Below are 25,345 nucleotides of genomic sequence, written 5' to 3' on the forward strand. Positions count from 1 at the left end.
GCCCCGATGATTATTTTGTGCAAATTGTGAAACCTTGATTGGGATTTGAGGATCAAAATCGAAGGTGACACGATTAATAAATGATGTCGAGTAGATTTCAAGTCAGATGCCATGACTAAGAGAAGTTAACGTAACAAAAAAACATCCCCATTTCATTAACAAATCCCACAAAATAAGAAGGATAATCTCATCTCTAATCACATATTACATGATACAACATACATAGGAGATCAAAAATTCATGTAACTAAAGATGAATTCCCAATCTGTCACCGGAAAGGAAGAAAAAGATCGACTCACAATCTCGTTTGGAGAACTAGTAATACACACCACACGCACTGGCAAGAATTGGCACAATGCAACCAAACGCAATAGCAACTCCCACAAAACCGACTACCGGCCTTAGTGTTAACGGTAATACATTAACTGGTTGCCCGATGAACTATTAGGATAGGCATCATACATAGGTTGGGACCCGCCGGAGTTCAAGGCCATGGACGTGGCAGCAGCCTGGCTCAAGGCAAGTTGCCGCCGATAAGCCATCAAGTCAGCTGGAGAATAGCCTTGGTTTATACCGGCAGTTGGAAGAATCTGATAGGGCTGGGCAGGAGGAGGTAGTGGATTAGAAGCTATCCCGGCAGGAGTTGGTTTGCTACCCCACGAGCACTGCATGCACGATTACACAAAACAAAAGATGTTTTATCATGACAGAAATAACACTGACTGTAATTTGATTGACAACCAGCGAAAGACGTAAACAGTACGTACTAGTTTGGTACTGAGGTGCTTTTATAAAAAGTGGGTATAAAAAAAAACTGAGCTTAAAAAGGTGTTTGGTAAACACTTAAAAAACAGCTTATTTTCACAGTTTTGGGTGAAAAAAAGCTGAAAACGTGAAGCAGAAAAAAATGAGTTTATTCTCACAGCACAACAGAAGCAGTTTTTTTTAAAAGCATAACAATACCAAACATCATCTGTGTAGGTCAATCGTATGCATAGCAACCCACTGAAAGGTGTCAAGTGTCATTTGCATATGTGCATTGAAGAACAATATGAACGAGGCAAAGGAACTGTGTGACCATCAAAATGAAAAATTCGCAGTAGAGTTTCCATTACCTTCATGGACTTTCCATGAATTATCCTGCCATTTCCCAATTGAATAGCCAAGGCTGCTTCATCATGGGTGTTGTATCTCACAAATCCAAAACCTTTATCCCTCTGCACACGTACTTCCTCAATAACCCCAGCCCCAAGAGCATGAAACTGACTATGAAGTTCAGCTTGAGTAACCTGATAAGGCAAACCAGATTTTCAGCAGGATTTTATGGTTGACAACTTATAGACGTAACAAAAGTTCACAAGTTATGTCATTGGACCAAATTCAAGGTTTAAAACTCATATTTGAAACATAATAATCACCTCATGGGAGAGGTTGCCAACATAGACAGTCGTGTATGCTTGATTGTTTTCTGGGGCCTCTTCGTTGGAGTTCTCCAGACCTCCATCTGCAAAATAAAGTAAACAGAAGAACTAGCCATCAACATCAAGTCTTGTCTGAACTTCCCATCAAGTTCCGGTATCATGACTCATAATATACGGCAACATATACTAACGTCAACCATCAATCTAAGACCTATCTGCTATAGCCAATTATTTTAAATTGCAATAGCAAAATGCAAAGGTCACCTAGAAGCCCAAAACAAGAAACCTCTGGCCAACCAAGTCAGCAACTTTTCAATCTACCTGAAGATCCATTTGTAAGTACAACGGCATTTTGAGTGTCACTACTCGGCTTCTCGTCACTAGAACCAGCACTTTTAGTTGCCCAGTTGCATCTTATTTGCCTATTTCCAAGCCATTTACCTACAAAACAAAGTCCAAAACACATCAACCATTGCACAACCAGTATCACAATGTTCTTGCACTGACGAAAACTATGCAACACAAGGCAACATGTTAGATGTGTTACCTGTTAAATCATTGATAGCACTCTGAGCTTCCTGAAAAAAATTTCCATGAGGCACTTAATCAGTTTAAGATGTACCAGAGTTCTAAGATTGTAAAACCAACACGATAAATAAAAAAATGGCGTCATGTTAATCCCAACACCTCTAGGTACACAAAGTCAGCACAAATGGTGCGGAAAAACCAATGCACTATAATAAGCGACATTGCTTTACGTATTTCATGTGCACCACTAAGCACATGAAAGAGTGCAACACGAAAGCTACCTTGATGTGATTCAGGGTTTTTAAATAAATGTGGGAGGAGATTTAGGCTGGGATGAATCTCACCAAAACTCTCTAGTTTATAATCACTACAACGTAATACCTGCTGTTCACGGAAAGAAACAAAGCCATATCCCTTCGAGCGGCCAGTTTTGTGATCCCACATGACCCTTGCATCACTGCAAATTAAAAATGACAAAAACAAAAAGTCTTGTAAAACTAGCATCATGCATTGCAAATTAATAGGGTAATTCAAATTGTTATCCACCCAAGTGGAAACAAGCAATAAACTAAGTGAGAACCTTTACTAAGTTTAACATGAACAGTTGATGAAAGTAATGAGGAAAAATTATAACATGCTACCCTAGCCCCTGGGATATATCTGCTACAAATTTGAAAGAAAAAAACGATAATAAAAAGAAACAGGAACTCACGAACAACTAGGGTAGACCCTGAAGCAAGCAAATAAAGTTGCATCTGTAACCTCTGGACTAAGATCACCAACAAATATGTTGAAGTGCCCTGATCATTGTAAAATTGCATTAACGGAATGAACCCTAATAAGATTGTAATGACCCGTAGAAAAAATAAAATCAAATAAAATTGTAAAAAGAACAGCAGTAGAACAATTGAAGCTCAAAGTAACCTGAAGTATCCTCCCTCTGGTTATTGGCATATGCCCAATTCACCTTAAGTGCCTGACCATAACTGCAAACCAGATTTATAAATACTATTCTCGAAGCTATTGACAGACATACAACATACATGATCGAAGTCAAGAAAGGCAAGAAAATAATAGCCACACTTGTTCTAAAGTAAGTGAATGCTTACAGTTGGCGTCCATGCAGATTCATTATTGCAAGGGCTGCAGAGTGTCGGTCATGGTAGTCAATAAATCCATATGACGACTGCAAAAAATATATATATACAGCCACATCATGAATTCATAAGGAAAAGAAATCTTGAAGTTGAACATAGGATTCCAATTTTGTTTGCCGCAATTAACAATTTCTCCAGCTAGTTACATATTTTACTTAAGAAATGCATCATGTTACAAGATCAAAGTGTAAGCACTTGTAGAATCATTTCATGACTCATAATGGGTCACCAATTGGAAAACACTAGATGTCTTATAGATGTGTAGGAGACTCGGATTATCGCATATATGTCCATAAATTGAAGGAAAAACAGAACCTTCAAAAGAGGAATGACAAAATTATATACAATGATTCAAAAAAACGCGAAGCATGTGATGTACCTTATCCTTTTTTATGAGCTTGCATCCTGCAAGAGGACCAACACTCTGGAAGACTTCAGCTAGAAGCTTATCGGTGACATTTACATGAATATTTCCAACATAGCTGAAACCATCATGCCATCAAAATAATAAGCCTTAATTCAAGATATATCCACTTGAATATTAAACGGTATGAACTACTTGAAGTTTCGCTGTCCACTTAAGCTACAAAAAAAAAAATTCCGGAAAACAAAAAAAAATTCCAGAAAAGAAAAAATGGAAAACTACTATCTAGCACTTACACACTGTTGCACTGAGACGGGTCAAATCCGGGAGGCAGATTTCCACTCGGGATAGGCTCCATCTGCACATTGTAAAAATATAAAGAAGATAAACAAAAAATACTACTCTCAAACAATATTAGAAAACACGTCGTCCCGAGAAAAGTATGACAACAAAGAGTTCAAAAAAAAAAATTGGCAACCAAAGAGTATACAAAATCTTTCCCCACCCAAAAAATTGTATTAACAATTTATATTTGCTGTTCTGATGAATTACATAAAGCTTGAAAATTTAAATAAATTAAGTGAAACCCAATAACTCAAATCATCTAAATTTGTCCACAAACAACAATTTCTTCACAAACAAGAGAGAGAGAGAGAGAGGGAGGGAGAGAGAGAGGGGACCTGAGACATGGCAGCAGCGAGCACGCCAGGATGGTACATGTGTTGTTGTTGCTGCTGAAGAAGTGCTTGCTGCATTATGGCTTCTTGTTGTTGCTGAAGCTTCAATCTTTGTTGCATATTACACTATACTCCCTAATTTAATTTTTATTATAAAAAAACCCAAAAAAATAATCAGAAAAACAGAGGCAAATCACCCATTAAATCCCAGTTTTCAATTCAATCATTGAAATCAAAGCAAGTGCAAAAACATACAGGAAGAAAGAAATAAACCAAATTGAATTCAATAATCCAAATTCCAGAAAGTCCCAAACTTTCAATCGAAATTCATATGGGGTTCTGAAGAATTGAACTATTTTTTCTCTTGAAGGTGAAAAATCGGAGTGGCAGATAAGATAATTCAGATAAATTGAAACCCAGAAACAAAAATTAATTAAAAATTTGAAAAAGGAAGGGAGAGGGAGGGAGAGAGAGGAACCTAAGGGTAGAAAATGGAGCGAAACTCGGTGTGGGTTCTTCTGTGCGTTGTGTCGGAGCAACTTTCTCACGGTGAAAGGCTGAAAAGCACACGACTCGGGTTCGGGTAGATTGTCCCCATTAATCATTAATCATTGTTTTTTTTTTAAATTTTTGCTGTCACATTAATGATTATTTTGTGACTCCAAAATTGTCTTTTGCTTTTGTTTTCATGGAATATAATATAAAACGTCCTTTTATCTTCGGATGTGAGAGATTTTTTTATGTCATTGAAACACAATTTCATACATTAAACGTCATTTTATAAGGAGAGAGAAGTTTTTTTTCCAATGCTATACCGACCTTGTTCCTAGTACACAAAAATTTCTTGTTGATTCCATTTCATTTAAATGTGATGTTTTTTTGGCTCACGTGTTGTTCAATGTACAAATGTGGACGGAGTAAAAAATTGGACGACTTGAAAATAATTGGCTCTCTATAAAAATTTAGAAGAATAAATCTTGGTCATTGAATCCTTGACTGATTATCTAACAATAAAAAATCGCAAGCAATCAATAAAATACACCAAACTAATCTGATATTTACAATCCTTCTCATATTCTTTCACCTTCTACAGAGGCCAATTCTCAATTAGATGTGCTCAGCTTGGCACCAAATAAAATGTTTCCATGAAACAATTAGTACATTATTTAATTTATCAAATGTCTGATAAAAAAATGATCAAATGTCATTATTCGGAACAAAATATAAAGAAATTGCAACTTAAATATACTTTACAAAAATGTAAAATTCCCCACCCAAACTTGGAACATGGCTACCAATTACTAACTGAACTCAATACCGTAATCCTATACGGTAATAAAAGACGCCGTATCTACGGTGTTACGGTGTATAGCAGGCAAATGCGCAAATTTGACCATACAAAATGGTTTCCTTCACTTCTGAATCCTAAGTAATTCAATGCAGGTACGTGCACAAAATAAGGTCGTTTTTCAATTTGCTCAGCATTTCTGAATTTGGAGCTCGTGGAGCAAGAAGCATACACACCTCCCTGGGTGCTGAACGAACTTCAGCATCCCACGTTCAGTTGAACCACCTTGTGAGGGAGAATTGGTGAATGTTCATATGAATTGAGTTGTGAAAGGTAGTGATCATCATAGTGCTGCTTGGGCTTCTTCAATTTGTTCTCTCGTAGGTCGACCAATTTTTCTTACATCCTTACCAGACAAAAGCTTCAATGCACCCTCGAGGGTGATTTCAGTGGGTTTGCTATACTGCATGTGTAATTAAGATAATCCAACTCATTAAACTCGGTAAAATCTTGTGCAATGTTGATCAAAACTCTTGACAACAGAATTCTGAATGTATATAAAAAGAATACCTTAGGAACAGAAGCAATTGTGCGCCGATGTCTAACTGCAAACCCAACCTTTGAAACCTTTAAAATGACTGGTTGTCCATCAGCTGGATGTTTTCCCTGAAATGAAATTAAAACAGGTAATCGGAGAGAGAGAGAGAGAGAGAGAAAGTTCAAGGATGATAAAGAGCAGGAAATGGAACTCAGCAATAAGAATGAAAAACAAACCAATGTCACAGGATATCGCAGCAACTCCAGCGCATATTCAAGGGTAATCGAGTTCACATCCTTTATCTGAAAAGTAATTTCATGTGAAAATATAGATTCAGATTTCAAATAAAAGCGTGGTGAGTCTTCAATACAAGTGCACACAAAGACGGAAGGAGGAGAAGAAAAATGAGCAAAAGGCATTGGTAAACTTGAAACGGGCATCGAAATTTTGTTGGTACATCAATGCACTAGTCAAAACAACTACTACGTAAGACAGCACATATTTCAAAACAACTACTACGAAAGACAGCACATATTTAAGTATTATGGATATGATTTTGGACAGCAGTTTTCGAATGAACACAAAAAATGGCAAGAAGATGTGTAAATGAATGAAACAAGAATAAAATGTTCCAATATGTAGTTGCAACACAACTTTTACATACATGGGATACATTGGCTCTTTTAGGTACGTAAGTCTTCCTGTCTTCACCAAGTTGTACATAGCATCCGTAAGGACCTTTCTTCAAAAGAACCTGAAAGAGTACATAGGCTTTTTTTAGTGTAAACATATCTTGTAAATAATAAATTCAAGAAAAGCCACTGCTCCACCCTTAAAGCAACAAAATATCAAAATTCAAAGCAAACCTTTTCACTGGAAACTGGACTTAGACCTAGCAGTTTTGGTTCCTCCATGCTGCTGTTCTTTTTTTGACCGTCTTCTTCTTCTTCTTCTTCTTCTTCATCACTGTAAAATGTCTTAGCAATGTATCTATTTGCAGCAACAAAAGGAAACATTGATCAATTATGGATAGTGATTTTTCTTTCGCTACAACTAAGACAAATTTAGGCCAACAAAATGCAACTTGAAACTAGAACAAAGCTCAGCAATTTCAGTTTATTATGTTATAGAAAGGAGCCATGTCTGATAACTCAATCTTTCGTTTCAGTTTAAATGACCTGGAAATACTTAGTCAATTGACTTGCCAGCTCTGCCCATATATGTAGGCACACGGCCACGGGCAATGAAACTGGTTTGTTTGTTACTCTGAATTTTCCTTTTCCTTTCTTGTCACTTGTACTGCTACTGGCAATAGAATGATCAACTCACAATATAGCCCACATGCATGAGACTTTATACCATAGCTTTTCATACTCACTTGCACTGTGGGTGTTGATCACAACCTATAAAATAGCCAGCACCGAACCGACTCACTTTGAAAATCAAACTGCCTTCCGCACAACTGAAAACATGTACAAGTTAAAATTGTAATGTGTTAGAAAAATGTTCTCAAGAAAACAGTTTCAATCACAACATAAATTACATGATAATGACAGCATCTGCTTACTATGGGCATGTCCTGCTTTGGTCGGGAAGAGAAGCAAACAAGAAGTCTCCAAATTTCTTCTCCATCATCTTCTCTACCTGTGATATTGAATGGCTTATTATAAACAGGAAAGTTCTTCCAAGTACAGGTATTTTACAAAAAGAGGCTTGATTTGAACAAAGACCCAATTATGCAGAATAATGAACTAAGAATTTTAATTTAGTTTCCTATTTTTTTTGTTACCTTCCTGTTCTTATTACTTTCCTGTTTCCAGTAAGTTTAGGATTGCAATCCCGTTTCTAGCAAGATTACGTCATTATAAAATATAAATACATACTTTGTAATTCAGTTGAAGCAGAATTGACAAGACTTGAATGATTTATTAAACAGATTTTCTCCCTGAGTATCTTTGTTTCTCCTTCTTCCCTCCCGTCACTATAATTTATGTATCGAATCATTGGTCTTCTTGCCATATTCTCCTTGTGCTGACTATCTATTACTCTTCTCTTGAACTCTAATTCTCTCTCCTCTAAATCCCTCTCTAATTTCTAAATCCTTGTTGCTTGTTCTACAAACCAAATCTTACCTGATGAATATGAACAGTACTGGTACGTTCACAATAAGTGCTGAATCGGGTCCAATAATCTTTAAGGAGGCCTTTCCATTCAGTCAAGCCAGCAGAGACATTATCAAGCTGGATCAAAAGTGAGACAAAGAAGTCAGTCACCAGGAACAAAAAAGGGAAATCAAGTACATCAAATAATTAACAATGACAGAACAACATTGCTTGATGGAAGAAATATTATACGCATTAATTCTTTTCTATTACAAAATATTTAAACTTATACTGAAAAATGTAATAGTCAATATAGAATTACCTCAGTCTCCATGTCAGCAGTAAAACTATAATCTGTGACCTCGGAAAAATGGTTGCCGAGAAATGCTGACACCTAAAAGTAAGAAAAATAAAATAAAACAAATTGGGAGGACGTAAGGAAAATCAACATATCTCATGGACTCAGTGATTGAGGAATCCAATGTTAAGTATGCTCTTCAACTAAGAACTATCGAGAAACTAATGAAAAGGCAACCAAGAAACCAGCAAAAAATAATATAAAATGGCACAACTTAGGGTTTAGGGGAAAAAATCCACATAACAATGGACTTGCATGGATCTACAAGAGAGCATGTAAAGGTCTTTTCCGTTTCTTTGATTTGCATTAATTCAAAAGGAATGCCGGAACATACCATACGACCACGAAATTCTGGATGTAATACACGGCTTTTCACTGTCACATAGTTTCTACCCTGGCACCACAAATCAATAGGAAATCCGAATATTGTTAGGTTAAAAAATCACAATAAAAAGACCGGCCAAAATACTTCCCAAATTGTTGACAAGACACAAGTTTGACAAGAAATAAGAAGTTCTTGAGAAACTACTAATAAGGTTTCTAAGGATATGAGATAGACATAACTCAAAAGTTGTGTACAATTTCCGTTAGAATAATACATTTAAACATATGATCAAAGAAAACCTGACAATTTGAACACATTCAATTACCTGTAAAACCTTCAGAGTGCTCGCATATGTTGAAGGTCTTCCAATCCCAAGCTCCTCCAATTTCTTAATCTATAGAACGCAACAACACAAGGGTCAGAAAACCAAAGCTAAACAAAAGTACACCAGTTATAACACTAACTTAAAGCGTTTGTTATGATTAAACCTTCCATGTATGGAGTACATTCAAATAGTAGAAACAACTCTGGAGGCGTCAATTTTGAAGTAATCCTTATTGGCAATAGATTCATAGTCCCCCCTTCCAAAGACAATAACTAAAGAAATCTAACAGCATTTCTTGTATAATGTAAAACAAAAATAAAATACTACCAGTGCTGCCTCAGAGTAGCGGGGAGGAGGTTGAGTACGGTGCTCCTTGAGTTCCACTTTACCAATATCTAATGGATCCCCATACTACAGAATCAAAATAAAACACTTAATCAAGAAACAACGCTGGCACATCAAGGAAACTTTTACAAACATTCAAAGATTAAAAAAAAAAGGATAAATCTCGTATGAAATTGAACTGAATAAGAGTTATATGTTGTCCTTGTGAACTAAACGTGCCATACCACCTGCTAACAGGCTAAGAGCCATATATGGTTCCACATTGTATTCAATACCATAGGCTCTTATCTTGAAATTAAGACAGGGCATGTGTATTTGAGCATATGTGGGTGGGGGAAATAGGAGTCCAACTTTACCTTCAATGAATTAAGAAGTACAAAAGCTTCGTCATGACTGTTCCCTTCATGTTCTTTATATTTGACTGCTTGAGCTTCCATGTCCTAAAAATTAGAAATTAAACACGCTCAAAATCTCACATAAAAGCATGCAACAAAGTGCAAATTTAAGATATGGCATCAAATCAATCACATAAAAGTCAAGCTACATGAATAAGAGGCTATTTACTTTCCAAATCCAGACATAAGAACTGCCTTTTAAAAACAAATAATAACTTGCAATTATATGGATTTGTGCAATTCCCAATTTGGATCCTATGACTAATAGATATGATAAGTTCATGACACCAAAAGTTAAACCAGCATATAAGCTCGTATAAGTAGCAATATTTGAACATTTCATGGGTATTAAAGTGTATCCCCTTATAAAGAAAAAAATAGCAAAGTCATGCCATAACTGAGAAACATTAAAAAGATTCCATTGTTTACCATAACAAGAATCGATTCAGTTTACTGATACTCAAGGATTCCCTCCAGTTTCAGTGACACAATTTTAGAAATGTAAATGTGTTATGACGGTGGCACATGAGCCAAATGCATATGTTTACAGCAACATTAAGATGGAAAACAGAATTATACCTCGAAGACTGCCTGATATCCAGGGAACTCAACCCTTGAGGACAAAGAGCGGAGAACAATGGAGTTGTGAGCATTTCCAATATTGAGTTGTATCTGGTAGATTGATGGGGAAATGATTAAGGCAAGAGATGATGAATTTGCATTACATATGTATGAATGGAACATAAGAACAAGGATATGAGGAAAAGTCAACAAGTTAATGTTCTTTTTGACAAAGAATGTGTTGCTTCTGTCACTATAACCTATGAGAACCAGAGTTTTAGCATTAAACTTTGAATAAATTAAATTTCAGTCACTTGTACTCTTCTCAGCAAAGTATATGCTAACACCTAGGAATTGTTCTAAATAGCATCCAATTAGGTCTCCCTGAAATCCATAGTGAGGGATCAAATAATAGGAAGCAAACTGTGTTTTCCTCTCTTAATTTCACCCTCTATTCCAGTTTAAGAATGCATAACAACTGTGAGCCTTTTTTTCTCAGAAATAGAAAACATGATGATGACTGCATAACAAAGTAAAGTCGATTTATGTTATGTAGCACAAATAGACAAACAATCCTAACGTGGTATAAAATGCACTTTTAACATTCCTAGCTATCAAGGCAATACGCAGTGTTACTCATAAGCTGGAAATTACTGTATTCCCACTATGATGACAGTTCAGATGCACACGCACATACTGAACTTTATAAGATAATAAAAAAATAAAAATAAAAAACATAGTTTGAAGACAGTGGAACTACAGTGTACAACAAAGTACAGTAACATATATTAAAAATATTCTAGAAATGCAACTAAAAAGGTCGTACCCAGTGCACAAGGCTCCCGCTTTACGCAGGGTCTGGGAGAGGTGAATGTCGGCTAGCCTTACCCCCATTTATGGAGAGGCTGCTCCCAAGTCTCGAACCCGAGACCTACCGCTCATGGGCGAAGGCACTTGCCATCGCACCAAGTGCGACCTCTTATTCTAGAAATGCAACTACTTGTCAAAAAAGAAGAAACAGCATGGAAATAATTAATTTTTTACATAAGAAAATAAATTATTCATATGAGAAAACAGAAATTGGCAGCCTGCATTATTGCAATGTTGACCAATGGATAGTAACAGTTATTTTTGCAGCCTGTTTGTTCCCATCAATTAAAAGAGAAGAATTTTCATAATGTTGTATTCTAACCTGCTCAATTGTAGCAGGCTCCATCTGACATGCCACTGTCCGACACCAAATAAGAGTGTACAACTTCATGGAATCTTCATCAAGTACCCCGCGGAGCAATGCTAGATTCCAAGAAGAAAATTTTATAGTCAGTTCACTAGAATGAGCCTATCAACAGATTAATTGTACATCTGAAAAACTTGCTTTAAAAAAATGTAGAAATTTTCACGTAGCATGCAAAATTGTTTAGTTACATGGCAATCTTCGAACATCAGTGGGTCTGATTGCTTCATGGGCCTCTTGGGAATTCTTCACTTTCTTAAAAAATTTGCGTGCACTTTCTGATGCAAAATTCTGTCCATACCTGCATCAAAGGAATATTGTTTTAAAGGGAAAACATATAGATCTCATTGCACAAGTATAACCACAAATAGCGGAAACTTATAGGTCACCACTCCATTACGGGAACAAGTATTTATATGAACTAAGTTTTGAAACTATAAGTCATTTTAAGCTCTCACTCTCAATGCTTTAGGCCAATGGTGATTCCAAAAACTGGGCAAATTAAATTTCAAACCTTAAAAGCTAAAAAACTATAAGTTTTGAAATTGTAGGCTGAAATAAACATAAATTATATTAGAACCTTTCTGGATTGAATAAAAACATGAAACTAATTGTTCAGGACCCTGGGAAAATACACTTGCATCATGGAAAAAAATGACAGCATAAAGACATGAACATGCATATCATTGTTTAGCATTACATCTAAATTTAAATTCCAAATAAAATAGAAGCCTTCTTGACATTTATCTGCAGCACCTTTCAATGACTAAGGAGCGCACATCCTTACAGGCTTCATCAGAAATCTGAAGAAATTAAAAGCCATCAGTATTAGAAATAATGATAGATATCACTCTCAACTAGAAATGAATTTTATACGAATCATTGAGACAGTGTAAATCATGCGCACACATGCAAACAATCAGCATACGTTGTAGTAGTTATCATCACAAAGAAACGAAGTACATTTATAATCCTGAGCAAACTCGATAGAAAATTAGCAGCCTTAGACAAACACTACAACAACAACAACAACAAAGCCTTTTCCCACTAAGTGGGGTCGGCTATATGAATCCTAGAACGCCATTGCGCTCGGTTTTGTGTCATGTACTCCGTTAGATCCAAGTACTCTAAGTCTTTTCTTAGAGTCTCTTCCAAAGTTGTCCTAGGTCTTCCTCTACCCCTTCGGCCCTGAACCTCTGTCCCGTAGTCACATCTTCGAACCGGAGCGTCAGTCGGCCTTCTTTGCACATGTTCAAAATCACCGGAGCCGATTTTCTCTCATATTTCCTACAATTTCGGCTACTCCTACTTTACCTCGGATATCCTCATTCCCAATCTTATCCTTTCTCGTGTGCCCACACATCCCACGAAGCATCCTCATCTCCGCTACACCCATTTTGTGTACGTGTTGATGCTTCACCACCCACATTCTGTGCCATACAACATCGCTAGCCTTATTGCCGTCCTATAAAATTTTCCCTTGAGCTTCAGTGGCCTACGACGGTCACACAACACGCCGGATGCACTCTTTCCATCCAGCTCGTATTCTATGGTTGAGATCTCCATCTAATTCTCCGTTCTCTTGCAAGATAGATCCTAGGTAGCGAAAACGATCGCTTTTTGTGATCTTCGCTAGATTGCTCCGGTCATTAGTGTGGATAAGTATATAAATGGATAGAGATAGGAAAGCAAACACAAGATGTACGTGGTTCACCCAGATTGGCTACGTCCACGGAATAGAAGAGTTCTCATTAATTGTGAAGGGTTTACACAAGTACATAGGTTCAAGCTCTCATTTAGTGAGTACAAGTGAATGATTTAGTACAAATGACATTAGGAAATATTGTGGGAGAATGATCTCGTAATCACGAAACTTCTAAGTATCGGAGTGTGGTGTCGTCTTGACTTGCCTTATCTGTCTCATAGGTAGATGTGGCATCTTCTCTGGAAGTACTCTTCCTCCATCCAGGGGTGGTATCTTTAACTGGTGGAGATGCACAAGGTAATGTATCAATTTCACTTGAAGCTTACTTGTAGTTTCAGGCTTGGTCAAGCGCGATACAAACCATGTAGTAGGAGTCCCCCAAGTCGCCGAGCTAGGGGGTCTGCTGAAAGAGGTGACAGACAAGGTAAGCAATCAGAGCTCCGACTGATTGTTCACCTTCTCCCCATCTTGCAGCAGCATGAAGGATAAAGAGAAGAAAAATGAGAAGAGATGATATGAGATACTTTTGCTTTTGAAGAAGTAACTTTCCACAGGCTTATTCTTGAACTGAGCTGGAGGGTTTTCTGGTTTCCTCCAGAGTATAAGGCCGACTGAAGAATTTGAGGGTCAAAACAAGTCCATCAAATCTAGAGTACGTTCCACCCTGCTGATATGGGATACTTTTGCTTTTGACAGAGTAATGAATGTATCGGCACATGTGCTGTTACGCTTGTCTCCACATGCTTCCTTGTATCCTTCGCACTTGCCCTATCTGTTCCTCAAGCAGATGCGGAATCTTCCCTGGAAACATAAGATGTTGAAGATGAGTACTCGAGAGCAATGCCAGGTAAGTAATCAGGTAAGGGGTTCCAGGCAGTCAGTTCCTGGCTGGAAGCTTGATTCCAAGTGCTGACTGATTGCTCTCTTTCTCCTTGTCTTGCAGGTAAAAACAAGGCCAAAAGAAAAGACAGGGAAAAAACATGATATGGGATACTCTTGCTTTTAACCCTGATGATATGAGATATTCTTGCTCAAGTATAGCTTGTTTGCAGAGGTATTATCGGGGGGAAAGAAAGCTGAATATTTCGAAAGGCTTCGTTGGGAGTGCCCTCTCAGATATGATGAAGGGTTGAGCATTTTTGCAGGTCTGCCTGTCCGTTGGGGATGGAGGTCGACATATATAGGAGTCTCCCTAACAACAAGTAGTAATGCTATTCCTTTACCCTGCTTGGTCATAGCACGGTAGTGGGAGCTGCCAGTTTCACATGTTTTAACTCTGTCAGAGCACTTTGAAAAAGTGGTCTGTGGTATCTGGCTCTCGAGATTCGGAGAACGATGCCTCTTCGATTTTTGAGAAAGCAATCATGCTGGGGGTATGACTCTCGAGATTCGGAGAGCAGTGTCTCTTCGATTTTTGAGGAAGTAATCATGTTGGGAGTCTGGCTCTCGAGATTCGGAGGGCGGTGCCTTTTCGATTTTGGAGCAAGCAATCTTGTTGGGAGTGTTGTCTCGAATGTGAGTAAAGGTTGGGCATGTTTGCTAGTCTACCTTGCCACGAAGCACAAAGGTTGACACACAGGGACTTTCCAATTATCCAGCAATGGTACTGTTCCTTTACCCTCTCTTCGATTTTGAGAAAGTAGTCATGTTGGGAGTCTGGCTCTCGAGATTCGGAGGACGGTGCCTCTTCGATTTTGGAGCAAACAATCTTATTGGGAGTGTTTTCTCGAATGTGAGTAAAGGTTGGGCATGTTTGCTAGTCTACCTTGCCACGAAGCACAGAGGTTGACACACAGGGACTTTCCAATTATCCAGCAGTGGTACTGTTCCTTTACAGTTGTGGGTAATAATATGGTAGCTAGACCTTCAAAATTTATGTGTCTAAACTTTTGTTAGTGCTGTTTCTTTGCTATTCTTTTACCTTTCTTGGTCAGAGCGATGTAGTGGGAGCTGCAAGCTTCACGTGCTCAACTTTGGCAGAGAACTTTGGCAAAGTTATTTGTGGTACCCATGAGCTATTGTTGCGTGTGGGAAGTGGGTGATTGAACAGTAAGATTCATGTGCTTTCTACTTCACCAGAAGTCTTCGACATAATGCCCATAATTTCTGCAAAGCTGAGTGTGCGTGTGACAGGTGCTGACAAGGCTAGAAAAGTAGGTGCCTCTTCGATTTCTGAGATCGGCCCTCGTGGTCTCTGAGCAGCCCAGCTTTTGAGAAAGCGAGCGCCTCTTCGATTGATTCGGAGAACGATGCCTCATCGATTTTTGAGAAAGCAATCATGCTGGGGGTCTGGCTCTCGAGATTCGGGGAGCAGTGTCTCTTCGATTTTTGAGAAAGTAATCATGTTGGGAGTCTGGCTCTCGAAATTCGGAGGGCGGTGCCTCTTCGATTTTGGAGCAAGCAATCTTGTTGGGAGTGTTTTCTCGAATGTGAGTAAAGGTTGGGCATGTTTGCTAGTCTACCTTGCCACGAAGCACAGAGGTTGACACACAGGGACTTTCCAATTATCCAGCAATGGTACTGTTCCTTTACCCTCTCTTCGATTTTTAAGAAAGTAGTCATGTTGGGAGTCTGGCTCTCGAGATTCGGAGGACGGTGCCTCTTCGATTTTGGAGCAAGCAATCTTATTGGGAGTGTTTTCTCGAATGTGAGTAAAGGTTGGGCATGTTTGCTAGTCTACCTTGCCACGAAGCACAGAGGTTGACACACAGGGACTTTCCAATTATCCAGCAGTGGTACTGTTCCTTTACCCTTGTGGGTAATAATATGGTAGCTAGACCTTCAAAATTTATGGGTCTAAACTTTGTTAGTGCTTTTTCTTTGCTATTCTTTTACCCTTCTTGGTCAGAGCGATGTAGTGGGAGCTGCAAGCTTCACGTGCTCAACTTTGGCAGAGAACTTTGGCAAAGTTATCTGTGGTACCCATGAGCTATTGTTGCGTGTGGGAAGTGGGTGATTGAACAGTAAGATTCATGTGTTTTCTACTTCCCCAGAAGTCTTTGACAGAATGCCCATAATTTCCGCAAAACTGAGTGTGCGTGTGACAGGTGCTGACAAGGCTGGAAAAGGCTGGAAAAGTAGGTGCCTCTTCGATTTCTGAGATCGGCCCTCGTGGTCTCTGGGGAGCCCAGCTTTTGAGAAAGCGAGCGCCTCTTCGATTTTTGAGATCGGCCTTCGTGGTCTTTGAGCAGCCCAACTTTTGAGAAAGCAAACGCCTCTTCGATTTCTGAGATCAACCCTCGTGATCTCTAAGCAGCCCAGCTTTTGAGAAAGCAAACGCCTCTTCGATTTCTGAGCAGGCGCCTCTTCGATTTCTGAAGCTTCGTCGAGTGCAGATTTTTATAGGGGCTGGCATTAAGTTCCAAAGCACACTTGAATCTCCACCAGTAGAAGCTTCATTCTTGCACTTCTAAGATCTTGATTTGTCCGACCTCTTCTCTCTTCAACACCTTTGAAAATGTCTGGCCCCTCCGACCGTCGTTTTGACTTGAACCTTGTTGAAGAGGCAGCCCCGCCTTCTCCAGACAACATATGGCGCCCATCCTTCGTCTCCCCTACTGGTCCTCTTACCGTTGGGGATTCCGTGATGAAGAATGATATGACCGCTGCGGTGGTGGCCAGGAACCTTCTCACTCCCAAAGATAACAGACTACTTTCCAAACGGTCTGATGAGTTAGCTGTTAAGGATTCGCTGGCTCTCAGTGTTCAGTGTGCAGGTTCTGTGTCTAATATGGCCCAACGCCTATTTGCTCGAACCCGCCAAGTTGAATCATTGGCGGCTGAAGTGATGAGTCTCAAACAGGAGATTAGAGGGCTCAAGCATGAGAATAAACAGTTGCACCGGCTCGCACATGACTATGCTACAAACATGAAGAGGAAGCTTGACCAGATGAAGGAAACTGATGGTCAGGTTTTACTTGATCATCAGAGATTTGTGGGTTTGTTCCAAAGGCATTTATTGCCTTCGTCTTCTGGGGCTGTACCGCGTAATGAAGCTCCAAATGATCAACCTCTGATGCCTCCTCCTTCTAGGGTTCTGTCCAGTACTGAGGCTCCAAATGATCCCCCTCCGGTGCCTTCTCTTTCTGGGGTTCTACTGACTGCTGAGACTTCTCCTAAGCAACCTTTGTGAAGGCTCCCTCTTGTGTGCTTATTTTGACTCATGTATATGTACATATTTGTAGCTTATCGGGGATATCAATAAATAAGCTTTCCTTCATTTCAACGTATTGTGTTAAATACACCAAAGCCTTCTTCGCTAAGTTCTTTGAATTTTCTTTTGTTAAAGCTTGTATGTTGAAGCTTTCTGAGTGGAGCATGTAGGTTGGGGTAGTGTTCCCTTAATTTCCCGAGTGAGGAAAACTTCTCGGTTGGAGACTTGGAAAATCCAAGTCACTGAGTGGGATCGGCTATATGAATCTTAGAACGCCATTGTGCTCGATCCTGTGTCATGTCCTTCGTTAGATCTAAGTACTCTAAGTCTTTTCTTAGAGTCTCTTCCAAAGTTTTCCTAGGTCTTCCTCTACCCCTTCGGCCCTAAACCTCTGTCCCATAGTCGCATCTTCTAATCGGAACGTCAGTAGGCCTTCTTTGCACATGTCCAAACCACCGTAACCGATTTTCTCTCATCTTTCCTTCAATTTCGGCTACTCCTACTTTACCCCGGATATCCTCATTCCTAATCTTATCCTTTCTCGTGTGCCCACACATCCAACGAAGCATCCTCATCTCCGCTACACCCATTTTGTGTACGTGTTGATGTTTCACCGCCCAACATTCTGTGCCATACAGCATCGCCGGCCTTATTGCCGTCCTATAAAATTTTCCCTTGAGCTTCAGTGGCATACGGCGGTCACACAACACGCCGGATGCACTCTTCCACTTCATCCATCCAGCTTGTATTCTATGGTTGAGATCTCCATCTAATTCTCCGTTCTTTTGCAAGATAGATCCTAGGTAACGAAAACGGTCGCTCTTTGGTATTTCTTGATCTCCGATCCTCACCCCTAACTCGTTTTGGCCTCCATTTGCACTGAACTTGCACTCCATATATTCTGTCTTTGATCGGCTTAGGCGAAGACCTTTAGATTCCAACACTTCTCTCCAAAGGTTAAGCTTTGCATTTACCCCTTCCTGAGTTTCATCTATCAACACTATATCGTCTGCGAAAAGCATACACCAAGGAATATCATCTTGAATATGTCGTGTTAACTCATCCATTACCAACGCAAAAAGGTAAGGACTTAAGGATGAGCCTTGATGTAATCCTACAGTTATGGGAAAGCTTTCGGTTTGTCCTTCATGAGTTCTTACGGCAGTCTTTGCTCCTTCATACATATCCTTTATAGCTTGGATATATGCTACTCGTACTCCTTTCTTCTCTAAAATCCTCCAAAGAATGTCTCTTGGGACCCTATCATACGCTTTTTCCAAATCTATAAAGACCATGTGTAAATCCTTTTTCCCATCTCTATATCTTTCCATCAATCTTCGTAAGAGATAGATTGCCTCCATGGTTGAGCGCCCTGGCATGAACCCGAATTGGTTGTCCGAAACCCGTGTCTCTTGCCTCAATCTATGCTCAATGACTCTCTCCCAGAGCTTCATTGTATGACTCATTAGCTTAATACCCCTATAGTTCATGCAATTTTGTACGTCGCCCTTATTCTTGTAGATAGGCACCAAAGTGCTCATTCGCCACTCATTTGGCATCTTCTTCGTTTTCAAAATCCTATTGAAAAGGTCAGTGAGCCATGTTATACATGTCTCTCCCAAAAGTTTCCACACTTCGATTGGTATATCGTCTGGGCCTATTGCTTTTTTATGCTTCATCTTCTTCAAAGCTACAACCACTTCTTCCTTCCGGATTCGACGATAAAAAGAGTAGTTTCTACACTCTTCTGAGTTACTCAACTCCCCTAAAGAAGCACTCATTTCATGTCCTTCATTGAAAAGATTATGAAAATAACCTCTCCATCTGTCTTTAACCGCGTTCTCTGTAGCAAGAACCTTTCCATCCTCATCCTTGATGCACCTCACTTGGTTTAGGTCCCTTGTCTTCTTTTCCCTTGCTCTAGATAGTTTATAGATATCCAACTCTCCTTCTTTGGTATCTAGTCGTTTATACATATCGTCGTAAGCCGCTAACTTAGCTTCTCTGACAGCTTTCTTCGCCTCTTGCTTCGCTTTTCTATACCTTTCACCATTTTCATCAATCCTCTCCTTGTATAAGGCTTTACAACATTCCTTCTTAGCCTTCACCTTTGTTTGTACCTCCTCATTCCACCACCAAGATTCCTTTTGGTGTGGGGCAAAGCCCTTGGACTCTCCTAATACCTCTTTTGCTACTTTTCGGATACAACTAGCCATGGAATCCCACATTTGGCTAGCTTCCCCCTCTCTATCCCACACACATTGGGTGATTACCTTCTCTTTGAAAATGGCTTGTTTTTCTTCTTTTAGATTCCACCATCTAGTCCTTGGGCACTTCCAAGTCTTGTTCTTTTGTCTTACTCTTTTGATATGTGCATCCATCACCAACAAGCGATGTTGATTAGCCACGCTCTCTCCTGGTATAACTTTGCAATCCTTACAAGTTATACGATCCCCTTTCCTCATTAGAAGAAAATCTATTTGTGTTTTTGACGACCCACTCTTGTAGGTGATCACATGTTCTTCTCTCTTCTTAAAGAAGGTGTTGGCTAAGAAGAGATCATATGCCATTGCAAAATCCAAGATAGCTTCCCCATCCTCGTTTCTCTCCCCAAAACCATGGCCACCATGAAAACCTCCATAGTTGCCTGTCTCCCTGCCCACGTGTCCATTTAAATCTCCTCCTATAAATAACTTCTCCGTCTGAGCAATTCCTTGCACCAAGTCTCCAAGATCTTCCCAAAATTTCTCCTTCGAACTCGTATCCAACCCTACTTGAGGTGCGTACGCACTAATCACATTGATAAGTTCTTGTCCTATTACAATCTTGATTGCCATGATTCTATCTCCTACCCTCTTGACATCTACAACATCTTGTACCAAGGTCTTGTCCACGATGATGCCAACACCGTTTCTCGTTCTATTTGTGCCCGAATACCAAAGTTTAAACCCTGAGTTTTCTAGATCCTTTGCCTTACTACCAACCCACTTAGTTTCTTGTAGGCACATAATATTTATCCTTCTCCTCACCATAACTTCCACTACTTCCATAGATTTTCCCGTTAAGGTTCCTATATTCCACGTTCCTAAACGCATTTTGCTCTCTTGAACTCTACCCTTCTGTCCTAGCTTTTTCACCCTCCCCCGTCTAATAGGATCAAAGTACTTCTTTTGTGTGTCCCGGGTAAAGTTGATAGGAGCATATGCTCCCAAACAACTTTGAGTGGAGTCGTTCGAAAAGAAGTTTCTATGGCCCCCTTGCTCATTTAACACTGCATCCGGGTGCCGATGGAGATACAGCAACCCTTGCTCACTTATCACTGTGCTCAGGCCACACAGCGCGCCACTTACGGGTGACGCCCTAGCTTTAGCGCGATTTTGTTCTGGATTCATTTTCATAAGGATTCGACGTGATCATGGAGTGCCGGCTGTCGACTACCTGACGCCCTCCCCCTCCTCCTTTATCCGGGCTTGGGACCGGCCATGTAAGACATAGGCGGAGTTAGCCTTAGACAAACACTACCCCATAAAATTCATCTTTTTACATTGTGCAGTATAAAAGAAACCAATTTGCAACTAAGGAATTTTAAACACTACATACCATTCCACAAGAGCAGTTCAGTTCAGTTATGAAAATAATTAACTAGAAAGAAGAATATTATAAAAGGTCGTACCCAGTGCACAAGGCTCCCGCTTTACGCAGGGTCTGGGAGAGGTGAATGTCGGCTAGCCTTACCCCCATTTATGGAGAGGCTGCTCCCAAGTCTCGAACCCGAGACCTACCGCTCATGGGCGAAGGCACTTGCCATCGCACTTGCCATCGCATCAAGTAAAAATCCTATTTCAAAATTTTCTTTTTAACATTACATTGGTTCAGGTATATCCCAATCCCAAATTAATTAAAGTTTGATCACCCAAAGAGAAGGCAATAGAAACGTAAAAAGGAACCAGCCATCAAAAACATTGACAGACAAGAAACTCAATCAAGTTTTTGTGCAAAAAGATACATACATGTAGTCCATCTGTTCGGGTGTATGTGATCAAACCCGTTGCCTTACCATCAGATAACTGAACCCCCTCGTAAAGTTTCTGTGCAAGCTGCAAATATAATGTATCTTCCATTAGCCAGACAAGTGTTTGTATGTGTATATATACAATGCATATCCATAAAGCAAATAAAAAGGTATATATACAGTTTTCAATTCAAAGGATGAAATCATAAGATTAACTGAATCAAAGAAAAAACTAGTGGCTAGAACAGAAGAGGAACGTGAAGATAAATGCTCTTTAGATGGAGGAAATCAGAAGATAAATACTCTCACGAGCGCACCTTCATTGTATATGCTGCACTGAAATGTAATTTGTTGGCAGCATCCTGCTGAAGTGTGGATGTTATATACGGCGTGGGAGGATTCTTCCGCATTTTGTTTTTCTTAGAATTAACAACTTGAAAATTTTCTGAATTAATCTGCTGTTCAATTTCTTTTGCTTCGGTATGAGAACTGATAGAAAATTGATTTAGCTTTTTGGAATCATAATGGGTCAAGTATGCTGGGAAGGATGGAGCATTAACTGATGAATCCTTTTCTTTTTTCTTCAATTCAACCGCAGTAGTCCAATATTCCTGTGGTTTAAATTCATCAATTTCCATTTCTCTATCGCACAGAAGAGCCAGTGCAGCAGATTGGACTCGCCCCGCAGACTGGCAACCTGGTAGTTTCCTCCACAACAGTGGTGAAATGTTAAATCCAATCAAATAATCAAGTGCACGCCGTGCAAGGTAAGCATGGACCAAGTTCTCATCAATATCTCTTGGAGCTTGCAGCGCGCTTTTGATAGAGGCCTCAGTGATTTCATGAAAAACAACCCTGGCTACAGTAATATCTTCACGTAAAGCATCCTGTTGTTGCAGCATCTCAATAATATGCCAAGCAATAGCCTCTCCTTCACGATCAGGATCTGATGCAAGAATAAGAGTTTCTGCTCTGATGAACAAGGTGAGATAAATAAGAAATTCAGAAACATCGCCCCAAAATGAAATTAAGAGAGAAATACTTATGGTGGAAAGTTCAACATCATTCCTATACATTAGCAGCTAGTATTGTTAGTAGCTTGTGGCTAATTGGATCTGAATGAAAATGATAAGAAATCATACCCTGTTAGTGCAACCTTTATGCTATTTAGATGAGTCCAGGCGGCAGATGGAACTTCCCACACCATACTAAAATCATCATCAGGCCGTACAGATCCAGACCTAGCAGCCAAGTCCCTTACATGACCATAGCTAGGAAGAACTTCAAACATATCATCAAGATAACCCTGAATAACCTTCGCCTTTGTAGCAGACTCCACCACCACTACAGTTTTCCCAGTTGCGGGGTACAACTGCTTCAGTGTCATTTTCCCATGAGGTTTCATTTTGCCTATTTTTTGTGGTATAAGTTTCTGTGGCGACTTAGTATCTGAATTTATTAATTTTCCCTTTCTAAAAGAGTTCCCGCCTTTCTTCTTTGGCTGGGGTTTTGTTGAAGAAACATCAACAATTTCCACGGGAGTTTTCGCAGCAAGGTTCAACTGAAAGACTGCAGTGTTAGTTAAAATATTGCAATGTGATGATAAGATTCAATCCTAATTCTACTAAAAAATTTATAGTTGCTATTTGCTAACCTCTGAAACTTCCGCCGACTGTTTGCCACTTTTGGTACCATCAGATTTCTTTGGTTGAGAAGTAACCTTAGAACTTTGTGACATAGCAGCTTCTGCTGGAGGATTTGCAGCAGAAATTTGTTCTTTAGTTTTCTTGCTCTTCGACCTCTTTTTCCCTTTGACTTTTGAGACGTGGGTATCATTTCTTATAGGAGAACTGGAACACAAAGATCCCAATTTTCCAGCCCCCTTCTCACTTCCAACTTGCTGTTCGGTTAAGGCTTCTACTTCAACATCTTTAGAGATACTAGAATCAGTAGCTTTGGTTTTGCTTTGAGCTGCCAATGCCTTTTTCCGTTTCTTGCGTTTAATAAGCCTTCTGGAAAAAAACGTATTTCCATTATTCCTACCATCTTGGACACCCACACTCTCTCCTTTGTTTATCACAGATGGAACTTGAGAGAAAAACCTCTTAGGAAAAGCTCCAGCACTATGATTAGTTAAACCCAATCTGCAACTATTCTTAAAAGAACCACAACTGACATTACCAGCAGGCCCTAAAGAATTAAGTGAACCATGTTTAAGATGAGATTGAAAGGTAAAAGCGCATTCTGACACATCGCCACTTCTTCTGAAAGGATGAAAATTTGGCCCAAACTTTGAATGGTTGGCCGTGATCATGCAAGAAACTCCGGACTTATTTAACCTATAATTTCTGTATACATTCCTTGTCAAATTTGACGAAGATGGTAAGCAAGCGCATGAATAAGCCTCAAACACCCTCCACTGCAGCTGTAACACCAAAATGTTGCACGTCAGTATAAGATTTTCCGGGAATCAGCATACTTTGACAAATTTTGCACACACATGGACACAAAAACACACATATACATTTCACACACACACAAACAAAAAAAAATTCCGAATATCCCGTGTTGCATTAGTTAGCACAACCAAGATAATTTAATCAAACCAACAAGAATCTATGCATAATATTCAAATTCATCGACAAAATGTCCCATTCCAAGTGAAAAAAAGCTTCAAACTTCAATTCTCCAACAACCAAAACATCCCCTAATTTTACAGTAACTAACAACCCACAAAAGATAACCAACTAATAAAAGTACAATCACTTGAAAAAATTGGCCTTCTGGGAAATGCATGAAATTGAAGAAATCCCAGAAGATGGAAATAACAGAGAGTATCAAAACTGAAAGGGAAAAGTGGGAACCTTGGCCATGGAGCGGCGGAGACACAGGGCGGAGGCAGCAAAAGTGTTTGAGAAAATGGAGGAGGAAGCGGTGGCGGGAGCGGGGGCGGTGGACAGCCGTTGAAAATGTATCATCGCCATGCCAGTTTCATTTGCTTAACGCAAACAAAGGTAAACGAGTGAGAGTGAGTTTCGAATGTTTTGTTATACAGTCAGAGAGAGAGAGAGAGAGAGAGAGAGAGAGAGAGAGAGAGAGAGAGAGTGTGTGTGAGAGAGCGGTTACGAAACAAGGGTTTTGATCGAAGGGTTTTAGGGCAGGTTTTCGATTCGGGTACATAGTTGGCTTCAAATTCTGTTCCAATATTTATGGGCCATTTGTGGCAGAATTAATTACTTGCTACATACCCGCAGCGGATAGCGGGACTCGTCTTTCTCGTGCAATTAATTAATTTAATGTCATGTTATAAGTCACTAAAAGTTGTTATTTGACATTTGTTCGTTCAAATTCTTATCTTAAACAATGATTTGAAGAGAAAATTTTTAACCATCCGAACAATCCACTCTTACGTTCGAACAATAAATTGAAACACTATATCACTCATTGTTAAGTCACATAAAATTATGTCATTGTATTCGAATCTCAACTATCCAACATGAATCTTAAATGTTGAACCATAACCATATATGTTCAATTAAACCAAGGGAATTTTAACGAAAAGCTCCCAGTACTATTTACTTTAACGAAAAACCACATTTTTACAATAAAAAGTCAATCCTGATACTATTCACTTTACTCTTGATTTTGTCCTTATCATTAAAACTCAAAGTTTTCAAGTCATTTTCCTTAATCTTACTTTAAACCAAGCCTTGGATCTCAAACATAGACCTGTATGAGCAATTTTAATCCCTCTTCAAAATTCTTTGTGAAACAACATAAAATCGTGATGCTAAATCATCGTTTTTTACAAGACAATACCAAAAATGATTCCCATTTCAAAATATTAAAATTCAATT

The 25,345-nt window shown here is 39.3% G+C and overlaps 2 protein-coding genes across 5 annotated transcripts; both read right to left on the reverse strand.

Moving 5' to 3' along the window:
- Positions 1–131: 131 nt before the first annotated feature.
- LOC126604275 (RNA-binding protein 208-like) lies at positions 132–4,788 on the reverse strand. Its single transcript, XM_050271468.1, has 13 exons — positions 4,626–4,788; positions 4,151–4,282; positions 3,767–3,828; positions 3,486–3,588; positions 3,059–3,135; positions 2,874–2,935; positions 2,662–2,749; positions 2,331–2,406; positions 1,969–1,999; positions 1,743–1,862; positions 1,419–1,504; positions 1,116–1,289; positions 132–665 (listed from the first exon to the last, which is right to left on the reverse strand). Exons 2-13 carry the CDS (start codon positions 4,265–4,267, stop codon positions 408–410), a joined length of 1,254 nt encoding a protein of 417 aa, XP_050127425.1. The 5' UTR covers positions 4,268–4,282; positions 4,626–4,788; the 3' UTR covers positions 132–407.
- A 499-nt stretch (positions 4,789–5,287) lies between these two features.
- On the reverse strand, positions 5,288–24,675 carry LOC126604269 (uncharacterized). Of its 4 annotated transcripts, none has more exons than XM_050271454.1 (22): positions 24,353–24,675; positions 23,143–23,913; positions 22,631–23,049; positions 21,806–22,460; positions 21,487–21,564; positions 12,375–12,421; positions 11,810–11,919; positions 11,577–11,677; positions 10,403–10,495; positions 9,785–9,868; positions 9,411–9,494; positions 9,084–9,152; positions 8,768–8,827; positions 8,398–8,469; positions 8,106–8,213; positions 7,541–7,617; positions 7,352–7,435; positions 6,840–6,963; positions 6,638–6,727; positions 6,210–6,275; positions 6,006–6,101; positions 5,288–5,898 (listed from the first exon to the last, which is right to left on the reverse strand). In XM_050271454.1, exons 1-22 carry the CDS (start codon positions 24,470–24,472, stop codon positions 5,779–5,781), a joined length of 3,528 nt encoding a protein of 1,175 aa, XP_050127411.1. In that variant the 5' UTR covers positions 24,473–24,675; the 3' UTR covers positions 5,288–5,778. The 4 variants fall into 4 exon arrangements, with proteins under 4 accessions (XP_050127411.1, XP_050127410.1, XP_050127413.1 ...); XM_050271453.1 differs by having other exon boundaries at positions 21,487–21,573; positions 24,353–24,674; XM_050271456.1 differs by lacking the exon at positions 24,353–24,675 and having other exon boundaries at positions 21,487–21,573; positions 22,631–23,057; positions 23,143–23,288.
- Positions 24,676–25,345: the final 670 nt, after the last annotated feature.

Source organism: Malus sylvestris, chromosome 15 (assembly GCF_916048215.2).
Source record: "Malus sylvestris chromosome 15, drMalSylv7.2, whole genome shotgun sequence".
In the NCBI taxonomy this organism is placed as follows: domain Eukaryota; kingdom Viridiplantae; phylum Streptophyta; class Magnoliopsida; order Rosales; family Rosaceae; genus Malus; species Malus sylvestris.

Bases quoted from the DNA above. Each gene is read 5' to 3' on its own strand.
- LOC126604269 (XM_050271453.1), bottom strand. From the start codon at position 24,472: ATGGCGATGATACATTTTCAACGGCTGTCCACCGCCCCCGCTCCCGCC. The intron at 10,496-11,576 runs GTTAGAATACAA...TCAATCTACCAG, and splicing joins AGCCTGCTACAATTGAGCAG to ATACAACTCAATATTGGAAA. The intron at 7,436-7,540 runs GTAAGCAGATGC...ACATGTTTTCAG, and splicing joins CAAAGCAGGACATGCCCATA to TTGTGCGGAAGGCAGTTTGA.
- LOC126604275 (XM_050271468.1), bottom strand. From the start codon at position 4,267: ATGCAACAAAGATTGAAGCTTCAGCAACAACAAGAAGCCATAATGCAG. The intron at 3,829-4,150 runs GTCCCCTCTCTC...TACAATGTGCAG, and splicing joins TCGCTGCTGCCATGTCTCAG to ATGGAGCCTATCCCGAGTGG. The intron at 2,000-2,330 runs GTATTACGTTGT...AATTTTTTTCAG, and splicing joins TTTCTTTCCGTGAACAGCAG to GAAGCTCAGAGTGCTATCAA.